Source organism: Anomalospiza imberbis, chromosome 1 (genome assembly GCF_031753505.1).
Source record: "Anomalospiza imberbis isolate Cuckoo-Finch-1a 21T00152 chromosome 1, ASM3175350v1, whole genome shotgun sequence".
Classification (NCBI taxonomy): Eukaryota; Metazoa; Chordata; class Aves; order Passeriformes; family Viduidae; genus Anomalospiza; species Anomalospiza imberbis.
The window spans coordinates 47170111-47184369 of record NC_089681.1 but is presented as its reverse complement, the minus strand read 5'-3'; the positions used below and the strand labels follow the sequence as shown (position 1 = coordinate 47184369).

At 39.8% G+C, this 14259-nt stretch overlaps 1 protein-coding gene and 1 long non-coding RNA gene across 2 annotated transcripts; one reads left to right on the top strand and one right to left on the bottom strand.

Moving 5' to 3' along the window:
• Nucleotides 1-1566: 1566 nt before the first annotated feature.
• RIOK3 (RIO kinase 3) lies at nucleotides 1567-12211 on the top strand. The gene is given in 14 exon segments (XM_068190690.1): nucleotides 1567-1680; nucleotides 1682-1762; nucleotides 2542-2663; nucleotides 3463-3608; nucleotides 3737-3841; nucleotides 4396-4505; nucleotides 5204-5347; nucleotides 6240-6367; nucleotides 7263-7448; nucleotides 7935-8094; nucleotides 9106-9186; nucleotides 9275-9364; nucleotides 9676-9783; nucleotides 10892-12211. Coding segments are annotated over 14 exon segments (1662 nt in total). The 5' UTR covers nucleotides 1567-1581; the 3' UTR covers nucleotides 10994-12211.
• On the bottom strand, nucleotides 6170-9680 carry LOC137474280 (uncharacterized). Its single transcript, XR_010999271.1, has 2 exons — nucleotides 9079-9680; nucleotides 6170-6858 (listed from the first exon to the last, which is right to left on the bottom strand). It is a non-coding gene; the product is annotated as an uncharacterized lncRNA (long non-coding RNA).
• Nucleotides 12212-14259: the final 2048 nt, after the last annotated feature.

The following is a 14259-nucleotide window of genomic DNA, read 5'->3' as shown; positions in this document are numbered from 1 at the left end:
GCAGTGCTGTGTGTCATTGAACCTGACAATCTTAAAGGTCTTTTACAACCTAAATAATTCTATGATCCTAAAACGCCTTAGTGGCACAAGCCTGTGTCATGCCTGCAGGTTGTGTATTACAACCTGGGTCCCTACCCTCTTCCAAATGGTTTGTCTTTTAGCAGGGAACTTTCTGGGGTAATGAACTCTAGAACAGAGTGTCTTAGGAGATTGTAATGTGTTACGTCATTGCAGGTTGCTAAGGACAAATAAGAGGAACTTTGGCCGATGAAGCTGATTCTTGCATGGCTGAGAATTGATATGAATGGCCTTACTGGGCCTGCCTGGCAGTACGGGCTTTGCTAGATGTGAAACAGGGAACTTACTCCGAGCGGGCTGGGGGATCCCTTACCACAGAATCCCTTACCACTTCTGCCCTTGCAGAAGTGCAGCTTTCCTGGGCTGGTTTTCAGATTATCAACAGTGACTGTGACAGCACATTTGTCTGACTGCAGAGATACCTTCAACAGATGGTGATAAGCCAGCCAGAGGAGATTTCTAGGCATTGCTTGCTTCCTTTAAGGAAACTTGCCCAAGTAGACCTAATATGTCATAGCAAAACACTATCCTTTCGCTGCTGTCCTGGAAATAGGGCATTTTACTTTTTACTCACAACACTATTTTCCAGATAAACATTACATATAAAATTGAGGTGTAAAAGGCAGCAGTTCACATACAAAGTATTTAAATTTGGATCTATAGTGACTTACAGGATTGAGATCAAATTAATTTGTTTGCTAATGGTTTGGTTAATTTGTTGTATTTTTTTCCTCTTCCCTCAGTTACTTCCTGAAATAAAAACAAATGCCAACTATTTCATTTCACAGAATCAATTAGGTTGGAAAAGACCTCTGAGATTGAGTCCAATCTATGACCAAACACCAAGTGGACTAGACCAGGGCGCTGAGTGCCACATCCAGTCTTTCCTTAAACACCTCCAGGGACCGTGACTCCACCACCTCCCTGGGCAGTCTATCCCAGCGTCTAATCGCCCTTTCTGTGAAGAAACTCTTCCTAATGTCCAATCTAAACCTCCCCTGGCGCAGCTTAAGGCCGTGCTCTCTGGTCCTGCTGACTGTTGTCTGGGAGAAGAGGCCGACCCCAGCTGGTTACACCCTCCTTTCAGGTGGTTGTAGAGAGCGATCAGGTCACCCCTGAGCCTGCTTTTCTCCAGGCTAAACACCCCCAGCACCCTCAGCCGCTCTTCATCACACTTGTGCTCCAGACCCTTCACCAGTTCCGCTGCCCTTCTCTGGACTCATTTCATCCATTTGTTTTGCCGCTGGCTTACTCTTTGGTTTGTTGGGATTTTTTTCCCCTCCCACCCTTAGTTCCCTTGGTTACTTCCCGAGATAAAAAACAAACGTCAACTAATTAATTTCTCCCCTTCGCGTCACCGCCAGCCCAGCGCAGCCCGGCGCTGTCCCTCGGCCGCCGGGCAGGGGCGGCCGGGCGGGGGTTCCGCCGCCAGGCTCCGCACGCCGCCGGTGAGGCCGCGGCCGCCCCGGTGACATCACCGGAAAGGCGGGTCACCCCCGGCCAATGGGCCGCCCGAAGGCGGCGGAGAAGCGCGGAGGACCCGGAAGGTTTCGCAGTCGGAGCGTTGCTGCCCCGCGGAGAGACCCCGCTCCTGCCGCCGCCCGCCCCTGCGTGCCCGATGGACTCGGTGGGAGTCGCTGCCGCCGCGCCCGACGCCGGGCCGGGCCCCGCCTGGCAGGGCAAGGTGAGCGCTGTGCCGGCACCGCGGGGCCGCGCCCGACGCTGTCCGGGCTCCGGGGAGCTGGAGGAGGAGGAGAAGCGCTGAGGCCGTGGAGAAGCGCTGAGGCCGTGGAGAGGGCGCTCCAGGTGCTGCCAGCACCACCAGGGTGGCGGTCGCTCGGCAGAGCGACCCCAGCGCGGTTTGCTGCTACCGGCAGTTATCTCCTTGGTGGTGAGAGCTGTTGTGACAGCCTCAAAACTGAGTTGCTTTCCTCCGGGGGAGTTGGAGCTGAGTGAGCTCGGTTGTCCTGGCGGTAGGCAGCGAGTGCCGGCTTGCTTGGGTTTGTCGTTCCCCAGCCCCCGCCTCCCCGAGCGAGGCGTTGTGTCCCTCTGCGGTGGTGAGGGCATGTTTTACCATGGCTGACCTTTCAGGGCTCTAGGAGCGGGGGAGGAAGCTGTGCGTAAGCCATCGCTGTTGGGTCATTCCGAGAGAAGTTTTACATAGGTTGTGTGTCTGCTTGTATGCAAACCTTCTGGGGAAGCTTTACCCCTGTCTCCAGAGGGTACTGACACTGACAAACTGTCTTTTTTTCCTTCATTAGTAAGTGACTATCAACAATTTTTAAACCCCGGTGCTCCCTATTGAGTTTATGAAACTGCTCTTTGAGTAGTTCCCCAAGTATCTATAGAAGAGCCTTTACAAGATTACATGAGCTTATTTTGGAGCCAGCGATAGCTAATTATCCTGATTATTGTGTTGCGACTGCACAGGTGTTGCTGACTTGAATAAAATGTTTATTACAGTGTCCGTGGGGAGCCCCTAGCACAACTTCAATATCATGTTCTCTTGCTGATGTAATGAGTGAACAGCTGGCAAAAGAATTGCAGCTGGAAGAAGAAAGTGCTGCTTTTCCTGAAGTGGTTGCGTAAGTTTAAGTCCTGGATTAGTGATCTCCATAGTTGTGATGCCATCTTCTCTCTCTTTCATTTTCTTACAATGTGCTCAGTGCATAGCAATATAGTAAATGATTTGCCTGTTCCCCCTGACTCTGCTTCCTCAGATCTTCTTCAGTGAAATGGCTTCCCCAGCTAAACGTCTTCTCTGATGCTCTTCCTTCTTGATGTTTTCTTTGTATTTTCTGGGGCTGTTAACAGCGTCTGTAAGCTGTATTTACAGAAATGTCAGAAATGGGTTTTTTCTACCCTTTTAGGAACTCTTGTCAACAATATACAATGTTATTTTGAGAACTATCAGGTATATCACCTGTATCCTCCCACTACCTGAAAGCTCTAAACTAAGGCCAAGAGCTTACTAGTTCTAAAATTGTACAAATTTTGACTATCTTTCCTGTGAAGCAGAACAAAGCAACAATATTTGGGATGTTTTAAACATATAAATAAGTATACACATGCATACACCTGTATGCCTTCTTTTTTTTTCCTGAAGAACATCTTAAAAATAGAGCTTAATGCTTCTTGCAGAATGGCAAACAAGCAAACGTTTAAGTAAAATTTACATCGTTAATGAGTGGCAAAGAGAAATGAAGTCATGATCTATTAATATTTAGTGTTGGCTTGGAGAGGAGGCAGACAGCTGAGATCCATTCCTTTCTGTCAGCTCTGCATGAAGTCTGTTGTATAGAGTGGGAAAGTAGTATAAAGCAGTATTTCTGCTTAGATTGCTGTGTTTAATTTTTTAAAAATTCCTATTTTCATCTTATGTAGTGCTGCTGAAGGACCATTTATTACAGGAGAAAATATTGACACTTCTAGTGATCTAATGCTAGCTCAGATGCTGCAGATGGAATTTGACAGGGAATATGATGCGCAGCTTCGGCGTGAAGAGAAGAAGATCAATGGAGATAGCAAAGGTACCTTCATCAGAAGGAATACTTTTGCTTTGGAGCTGTTTTTGGCACTTAGCTTAAATTGGCAGAGCTGTGAGGAAGTAGCAAATCCCTGATAATCACAGACATGCTTATTTGTTTTGTTTCTCAAGTCTCCATATCCTTTGAAAATTATCGGAAGGTGCATCCCTATGACAGTGACAGCTCAGAGGATGAGGTTGATTGGCAGGATACCCGTCACGATCCATATAGAGCAGGTATGTGACAGCTTTAAACAATACAGTTTCTTCAGCCAACAGACATGAGAGTATGACAGAGTTAAATTAGGTCTTGTTTTAATGTAAGGAGAGACACCAGCTACATTTAAAATCAGGTCACCTCAGTGGGACGTGTCAGCAGGAGGTTGGGTGGGTAACTTCAGGCTTCTGTCTGCCAGTATATTGGCTTCAGTGGCTGAATCTGGCAAAATAACCAGTGTACATGGGAAGTATTGTGGGATGTGCTCATCTGTCATCTCCGTTTGGATGATATGGTTACATACCATCTGCACATGATACTGACTACTCCTGTTGTAGCATGCCAGAAATGTGTCTGACACCCCAGAGAAGGCAGAGAAGTAAGTTGTTACATAGCCAAAGAAGCTGTCATGCTTAGGACAGGAGAAGTCTGCATTAAGATCATACAATTGAAGTCATTTATTCTGTTTTATAAATAAAATTATATTACTTTTGTGGATGTTGTGGGACTTCTATGAGTATTGCTTATGTTTGTTTAGATGTAAAGTCTGGTTTCTTTTTCTCACTGCTGGCAGATAAACCTACTACTACACCAAGAAGGGGTTTTATAGGAAAAGGAAAAGACATTACTACAAAACATGATGAAGTGGTATGTGGAAGAAAAAACACTGCTCGCATGGAAAATGTAAGTGAAAACTTAGGGAAACTTATTTTGTGTGTAAAACTGGAATGCTGCAATTCAGCCAAAGAACTAATGCTTGTCCACCAATACTGCTGAGTAGGGGGCTGACTTCTGTTTTTTCCCTGTTGGATGAAAGCAATGCACTCTTTGCTTTATTGGTTGTTCACATTGTTTGAGTTTTGTGGGTTTTCTGTATAAAAGTAGTTTGTTATTGAGCAATTCAAGAATTTGCAGAGAACTCTTTTGGGAAAACAAAACTATCAGCAAGTCTGGCACACAAGCAAATCAAACACAAAAGCTCTTTTTGAAAAGCATAGCTATTGTGTAATCTTTCTTCTAATTAATTTTGTCTGATAAGCCAACTAACTTATTTTCAGTCAATTGTTTGACTTACAGCTTTTCAGTCTGTTTATCTGTAGTACATACCTTTCATTTTTTTGAAGGTAACTGGTGCAACATCTGTAAATAAGGAAATGCTGCAAGTGCTATTTTTGCAGGACGTTAGGTAATCTCATATCAATTTGGGCAGAACTTTGAGTTCTGAGTTTAAAGCAGTGAGTTTTTTAAACATAGTGACAACATTGCACAAAGTAGGTATTACATAGGTCCAAATCTATCCTGAGTTTTTCCAAATCAGAATGAGAAATTTGTTTGTGCCAACTTTTGTCCTCTGCTTAAATTCTTATTATTTCTGCTCATAGTTTGCACCTGAATTCCAAGTTGGGGATGGAATTGGGATGGACTTAAAGCTGTCAAATCAAGTCTTCAATGCCTTAAAACAGCATGCGTACTCTGAGGAACGTCGAAGTGCAAGGCTCCATGAGAAAAAGGAGCACTCCACTGCTGTATGTTTTTAATAAAGTCTCTCTATCTACTCCTTATCTTGTGTAATAGCTAAACTCTGCTGGGTAACTTCTTGCAACATTCCATTTTTAGTAAAACAGCTAAGCAACATTATGTTAATGTTGCTGAAGGAACTGATATCAGCTTGCTTCTACTAGAAAAAGGCTCTTTGTTTGAGCTGCATTACTGTGAGAACCATGTTGAAGTAAGAGCAAGCAGCTACGGTTTTTTCTCTTCGTCTTTCTAAACTTGTCTCTTAATCAGCTACGTTGAATAAACTGCCTGAAAGTTATTTATAGAAACATCCAGAGGACTAATCCTCTGTAGTTGAACCATATGGCTCCAAATATCTGTCTTCATAACAAGTTTCAGGAGGATGAGGTGACCAACTGACCTAATAATTTAGGAGTTTAATTGGTAGATTGTATGGGTGAGTTTGAAGTAGGGCCTCTGGTAATTCCTGATGTGGACTTCAAATTCATATGTTTTGCTTTGCTTTATTGTTACTTATAGCAAAGAATTATAATACTTGGGATATTGTGATTCATGATATGTAAAGGCTTCTTGAAAACACTGTAGAAAGTGCTGTTGAGCCACAGTCTATATGTGCTATTAGTAAAATATTCTTTGTGCTGCACAGCTGATGGGAAACATAAGAGTATTAAATCATTAAATCAGTCCTGGAGCAGATTTGCTTTGCTTCAGATGTTTATTTTGGTTTGGCTATTTTTTCTCCCCTTTGTCAGTTGAGAGAAATTTTATTAATACATTATTCTTTCCACTTAGTTGAATTCTTGTGGTATATAAATATTCTAAACTCATGGTAAAGCAAAGAATTGGTTTATTGAATTGAGTATTCATGTCACGCCTATTAATCCTATTAATCTCTTGTAGGAGAAAGCAGTGGATCCTAAAACACGTTTACTTCTGTACAAGATGGTCAATTCTGGGATGCTGGAGACCATCACAGGCTGCGTCAGCACGGGAAAAGAATCTGTGGTTTTTCATGCCTATGGAGGAGAGTGAGTATATTGTTTGCTACTGATGATAGCTTTAAGTACGAGAGATGATTTAAAAAGCAGAAAACACAAAAATATTTAAACATCTGCACCTTTTTTATTTCTGAGACTTAAAGGCTGTATTCATGTATATGCAGCTAATAATAAAATCTGAAAACAAACTGATACCAACCACAAAGTAAAAGAATCCCCACTTTCTTCCTTGGAGGCTATTAATGAATGGGGACAAATCCACCATACCTTTCTGTGGAAAAATATGTATTCCCTTTATAAAAAAGAAGTCTTCCGATTTTTGAGAGACTCTTTCCACCGACCTGCCCTAGACCACAGAGCTGTCCTGAGGCTCTTGGGCTACATGAAGGTTGTCTTTCCATAGAGACGCCTCTATTGCCGGCTCTATATTTGCAGCTCAGTGGAGGTGCTGTTTGTTACTTTCAGGTTATCTTGAGAATAGTGTTGGGATGCTGCTCACTTCTTGAATCCTTCCTGCCATACTGGAAGGATTAGATTACATTATGGCAACTGCATTGTGTTTAACTGAGTTTAAACCAGGGATGTTGGAGAAGGAACTAATAAAAGTCAAATACAGATAATATATTTAGATGTCAAGAGAGAAGGTTGGAACTGGGGAGAAAAGATGCGCCTTAACAAATTGGGAGAGGCAATCTATTTGATAAGTAACTTAGAATCAAAATGCCAAAACGCAAACGTTCATATGTAAGTTTAATCATAGAATTGTTATAAACTTAAGTTGGCTTCTAAATGTGATAGAAAACTAGATCCTCTCATATATTAAAAATTGCTGTATGTTGCAATGTATAAAACCCAAACCCATGCATTTGCTTGTAAATATGTGAATAGTTAACTTTGTTATTTATTTGTCTTTTCCCATGAGCAGTGCAACTGAAGATAAAGTTATTCCTCCAGAATGTGCCATCAAAGTGTTTAAAACAACTCTTAATGAATTCAAGAACCGTGACAAATACATTAAGGATGACTACAGGTTTAAAGACCGCTTCAGTAAACTGAATCCACGAAAAATTATTCGTATGTGGGCAGAGAAAGAAATGCATAACTTAACAAGGTAAAGAAAGAAAAAGGAAGTGTACTTGCCAAATGCCTGTCAGTTTCCTATTCTCTGCTTAAGGAAGATACTCTCTGTCTGGATATTTGACTTTTATGCCAAAATAATATACAACCTGCTACAGATTGAATAAGCCCCTTTTTTTTTTTCTTTTTTTACAATTTAATAAGCTGTGTCAGCATCTTCACTGATTTTGCAGCAGAATTTACAGGCTCATGAAGTTAACAGGTTCTGGTTGTAGAAGTGATTAGTATTTAGTGAGCATTAGATTCACTTACAACTTCAGAATCTGAATTTTCCTGTGTAAAATACGGTACAATTTATAAAATTATTCAGTTTTCAATTCTCTCAAAGACTTTGTTTACTCTGGATCAAGTTTTTCACAGACCTCTCAGATTGCAAAAGAGATAGCAGGAACTAGAACTTTGGAGACTTTGAAGCTTTTGTTCTGTTTTTCTTAATCAGCATCTATTTTGTGATCCACAGGATGCAAAATGCAGGAATTCCTTGTCCTCAAGTGGTTATCCTTAAGAAACACGTCTTGGTTATGTCTTTCATTGGCCAGGATCAAGTCCCAGCTCCTAAACTAAAGGATGTAACACTTAGTAGTGAAGATATGAAAAAGGCCTACTATCAGATCCTCAGTGTAAGATTATGCTGATTTCTCCTCCAATTCTGGGTTGTATTTTCTTTTAAGGGAATAACTGTAAGGACAAATGAGCACTTATTTACTTTTCAGGATGCTTACATAATTTTCAAGATACAAAGTCCAGAGTCTTATTTTGCTGCTGTTTAATGTGTGACTTAGACTCAGTAAGAAATTATGCACTGGAAAAAAATACAATTAAATTTAATCTTAATCTGAGTGGAAAACATACTGGAATTTGATGACAAACATATACTTAGCAGCAGAGGAATTGTGAGCAAGTAGTCCTCCTTTTACAGAAGCAGTATGTGGTTTAGAAAATTCTCTGAAGTCTTTCTGGGCTTACCAAACACTTAATTTACAATGCTTAAGCACTCTCCAGTGGATCACACACCCCTCTTCAGCAAACCTAGAAACTGGAGAATTAATTAGACTATTGCATGGTGGATGCTTTAATTTCCTATTATCTGCTTGATTCAAACACACCAACTGCTGACTGTCTACTCACCATGACATTATAGATGTTAAAAAAACCCAACCAGGCAACCAGCCCCACAGCTTGGTAACAGGAGTGGTCTAGGTCTCAAATGAATGAGACCAGTGAGCAACACAGCTGTGTCTTAAGTGAATTTGTGTACTGGTTAGGACTCGGTCTCTACAACTGTGAGACTTCCTTCCCATGTGATAGGAGTGAAAGTGACACGTATTTAGAGAATATGCTTATCTGTCTCCTGCACTTGGACTGCTTGGCAGAGCTGACTTGAGTTTACCAGAGCAGCTCTTCTGACTTTGCCAAAGCTAAGCTCAGTGATAAAATGCTTAGTGTGCTGGCAGTTTGCCAAAATTGCAGTTCCCTGGATGGAAGTGTATTCAAGAGTTGGGTAATTTACCTTATTATGTGGGTGATTAGAGAAAGGTTTGGGTTGTTTTGGCTTTTTTTTTTTCCAAGTCATGCTAGCAATATTTTTTTGGAGTATAGCATACTTCCTTCATTAATTTGGTTCCTTGCAGATGATGCAGCAGTTGTATAGGGAGTGCAACCTGGTCCATGCAGATCTGAGTGAATACAACATGCTTTGGCACGATGGGAAGGTGAGTTTGTTCTTAATTTGGGGGGGAAAAGTTTTATCTGCTGTGAAATACTAATACAAAGTGAATTGCTATTTCTCTGTGACTACAGGTCTGGCTCATTGATGTCAGTCAGTCTGTGGAGCCAACCCATCCTCATGGACTTGAGTTTTTGTTCAGAGACTGTAGGAATGTTTCACAGGTAGGACTTCCTTGTCTGACAGTCTTCTGTTACGCTGCATGTTTTCTAAGATACAAGATATCTTAGGTATGTAGAAGATTACTCTTGCACATTTTCAGTGCTGATAGTGTCCTTCTCTGAAAGTGAAAAAATGTGGAAAAGTAAAATTATACCACTAGAACTTAAAACTGGAACTTCCTTAGGTTATGTTTATCCATGGGTCAACAAAAACAAAAATGTAGTCTTGGGTAAATGTAGTAACCGGGGAAAGTCAAAGGAATATTTTGTTCTGTGTAGTAAAGTGTTTAATGTGTGCTCTTTATATTGACTAGTTCTTCCAGAAAGGAGGCGTGGCAGAAGCACTTAATGAGCGTGAACTTTTCAACGCTGTCTCAGGTTTAAATATTACAGCTGACAATGAAGTAGACTTCCAAGCAGAGGTATAGTTTTCTCTGTCTAACAATTTAAATTTGGTTAGCTAGGGTAGCTGTTATAATACCTTAACCTTCCAGATTTAGTTTTTTGTGACTGCTGTGAGTAAAGCTTCAGCAGTCATTCTGCATCTCTTTTTAAAACCTTGAGTATTTCAACTTAGTACAAACATTTACAGAAACTCAGATTAAGAGACCTCTCCACTCCCTTTCCTGATCCCCCTGCTCCCAAGCAGAAAATACTTCATGTTGAATATAGTTCATTCATTTCAGCATTAAGGCAAATCTAGTGATCTGTTTTAGTTTAAAAGCTGTTGTCTTGCCTTATATATATACATTAAAGGTTGTATAACAAAATGAAAGTTGGGTTAAAAATAATTATTATTCTACTGCTTATTTTTCATGGTTTAGATGTTAATTTATTTGAATTTAAAGTTTAGGCTAGCATTTTTAATTTTGAAGCTTAAAATCATGCTAATGTAAATATGGCCTTAGGAATCTTTGGTCACTGTTGGCTTTTAGTTTTCACCCTTTGACTGTAACTCCTCAAGGCCTGCGTCCTGATACCAGATTTAAAAAAAAAAAAAAAAAAAGTTGTCAAATGTTCCATATTTTCCACTTAAAGTAAGGGCAATGTGGCAATTCTACTCTCCCTAATTACTAATGACATTGTAGGTTTGTGCTAGTCCAGCATGGAGTAGGTGGGAGCTGGTAATTAGGTGACTCCTGGGGCAGATGGTCAAAGTAATTAAGAGATAAAGGGAACATAGTGCCACAGTTCCACAATCTCTGTGTCATTGGAGAAAGGCACACTTCTGTACTTTGAGGAATACAGCTGAAGTCTTAAGAAATCATACAGTCCTCCCTGCAACTGGTGCATTTTGGTTACATAGCTTCAAACTGTAAAGGAGTGCTGCTCATTTTAGTAACTTGCTGAGAACAGATATTTGAAGGTGTACCTGGCTGTATTTGAGCTGTCACGTGACTGAATATTTGAAATAGCAACATTTTACATACCTGCTCTGGCCTCAAAAGCTACTTTTTAATGCTGTTTAGAAGCCTTCTGCTACTGGCAGGGTTTTAGGATTTCAACATGGTTTTATTTTTGGCTCTCTAGATTGAAGCTTTGGAGAAGATGAATGAAGATCATGTGCAGAATCATGGAAAGAAACTGTCAACGTTTTCCAGTGATGGAGACCCACCTATATATGATGAATAGCACTGAGTTTATAGTGGCTGACAACACAAAACACAAATTTACTGCTTCTAACTACGTTGGTGCAGTGGTAAATGTCAACTGCCAATGTCAAGAGAGTGGTGGTTGGCTGGGAATACCAAAATGGAAAACACAGCAAGCATATGGTGATGCCTTGGTGGTTTGCTTTTTTTTTTTAAACTTGTCCCACACATCAGGCTGGCACTGTGAGAATGGACTGTCACTACCACTTTGAACAGACTGACAACTTCACCAATTGCCCAGTTACATTAGACAAATGTAGCTCAGATGGTCATATTTTGCATGATTCAGGGCTGAAATATCTTTTAATCTACAAAAAAAAAAAACATTAAAATCATCTATATTGTCCAAAGTATCTAGTGGGAAAGCACACTAGAGGAGCAGCTCTCTTTTTTTTCCTAATGCAACTTGGAAAACTAACTAAACATTGTTTATGGACACAATGTCTTTCATTCATCTCCACCAAGGGCAAAATGAAAAGGCAAACTATGCACTGCAATCATATGAAAATGTTAATTTAGAAAAGTAATATATTTATAAATGTAAAAGTCTGGACTTTTTCATTTGAAGTACAGGGAACGTGGCTCTAATTATCTCTGTAAATACTATTGGGTATTACATGGGAAATATATTTGAAATCCAACCAGCACAGGACTTCCTTGGTGGCATGCCAGGAAATCCTGAGTCAGTGATGTATAATAAAAAGTCAATTCAGGAAGCTTCACTCTTAATACACAAGTGGTTCCAAGAACTTGGTGCAAGCCAAAAATAAAACTATAATAATCCCGTTTCTACCTAGAATATCAATTTGGAGCATCAAATGTTCCTGCCCTGAAGATAATCATAGACAAATCTGAGTATTCTTTTTGCACCTGTAAGCAAAAAAAGCTTTGTTTAGAAATAATGATGACTGATACTGGTTTCCACGGTCTATTTTTTTTTTCCAGCAACTTTTAAAAATCTACTGATGTTTCTCTCCAAAAAAACGCATTTAAAGATGAACTGATGTGGTGGGATAGTTTGGAATTGAGGAATTCTAATCAACTTCTTTTTAACTGATTTCTGGTTTCTAGTTTCTGATGCTGCTCTTTATCAAGCAGAATATAGTGATGCTACACGTGACCTCACAGTGTGCCGTGAAAGTGGCTTTTTAATCTTTTTGTTGGAAAACTGGTGGTGAAGTAAAATCTTAAGATCTTGTGATATTCTTGCATGGTTCTTTGCATCACAGAGGCCTTCATTGATCTTTGGTGCTTCACTAGAGCAGCCTTAGGGTAGGACTACACCAATTCTTTACAACAGTATAAAAATGACTGTTTGGGTGGGTACTACATGAACAGTAAACAACCTTGGTTTCGCCAGTTTCATCCCAACACTTGGATCCTCTTTCTAAATTAGACAAGTATCTTGCATTTACCCCTTACAAATTCCTTTATTTCAGAAGTATCTTTGGGATACTTAAGTCTGTTCCAAATTTCTCAGTGAAAAAGTTTCCCAAAATAATGGTATCAGGGAAAGAACAGACTAGGTACTGCAAGGGAAGTGCTAACTCTTTAGGAAGACTGCAAGCTGCTGCTGTCAAAGATACCCAGATTTCCTTCAGAGGAGAAGGCTTTAAAAAAAATAGTCCTATTCTTGGCTTATAACTAGTTTTAATATTCTTAACATTTCTTAGGGGGGAAAAATCTCAGAACAGTTGCTAACACCTTAAAATGTTCTTGTATAAGGAAGATTATGATTGCTATAGCTATTTGCATCAAGTAAGAGGAAGAAAGCAGAAATAACAGTGAGTGAAGGAAGGGTGTGTTTTGAGCTACTATTTGAAACAGGCCCCTGCTTGTATCTCTGTGCTTGGACCAAAGCCTCAGTTGAACTGTCATTTTTAATTTCTTACTAAAATCTGTTTAACACAGGCTTAAGAAAACCAAACACGCCCTAAATAAATGAAGCAATTTTTCTTGAGTCTAATTTAAAGCTACTGGGCCCAAATATATGATATACTATATATTATATATCTTAGTATGTTTTCACCTCCAGCAGTAAAATTGACTCAGGAATTTGAGATTTTAAGACACTTGGGCATGTTTCCAAGTAGTTGAAAACAATAATTTGCTAAAAGAAGCATTTTCCTGGACTCTGTTGAAATAAAAGGTTTATTACTGGGCAAATAGAATCTTAGTTTTGAAATTGGCCATTAAGGTTTATTACTATCAGACAAGTTACAAGTTGTGTGTGTTATTTACTCGTCTGCTGATTTCCCTTCAAAGATACCTCAGTTTCTATTGCAATTGTAGGAAGTCCATGCTGGTTTTTAGAGAAGTAGGAAAGGGTAAATGTCAGTAGAATTTCTTAAATTTTCACCGTAGATTAACTGAACTTCTAGTTACCAAGCAATACATTTTGTTACTTTGTAAAAAAATGATAAACTTTAAGGTACTTTAAATGCTTTGGATATACTTGTCATCTCCAGTTAACAGAACTGTTTGGTGATGCAGGAGGATTCTGCAGAACAAACAGCTTGTTGTAATTCTTAGTTGTGACTTTACTATCTCTAGTCTGATGTGAAATTAGTGCAGGTGGACTAACTGAGTCACAAGTCATCCAACAGTTGTTTGCATGATACTTCGTTAGTATCTGTACTTAAATTTCTATTTCTCCCATACTGGACTGTGCTACCATTTTAATCTGATATTTTAAAAATTGGTATGATCTTAAGTCTTTTTTCCCCCCTATTTTTAAATTTTCCTTTCTAAACCAATAAGCAAATACATAATTGATATTCTCAATTTCTAGATCATGAAGTAGGGCTTACAGCTAGTGAGCTAAGGCATTAGCCAGTGCATCAACAAAAAAGATCCCATCGCTGTTTTGTCGTCCAAACTAAAATAAATGTTCAGCATAAATGCTGAGGACCAAGCCGGGCTTTGACTTCAGTAATGCTTTATTATTATTTTTCCTGACCTATTTTACATCATTAAAAAGCAGTTTCCTGCCAAGGAGCAGGATCAATAGTGACAGCGATGATGCAGTAATTGTGGACAAATAAAGGCAGATCTCGGAAGAAGCTGTTTCATTTTTTTCCTCCACATAAAGGTTTAGCGTTTGTTTTTGGTTGGTTGGTTTTAAAATCACTATAAAAGATTGGGCCAAAAGCCCCAGTCTGCTGCTGTGGCCTCCACACTTGGTTAAGACAGTGTTTTTGCTTGCCTCACCACTTTAAAGTCCACTAGCTTTGCCTTTAAAAGCAG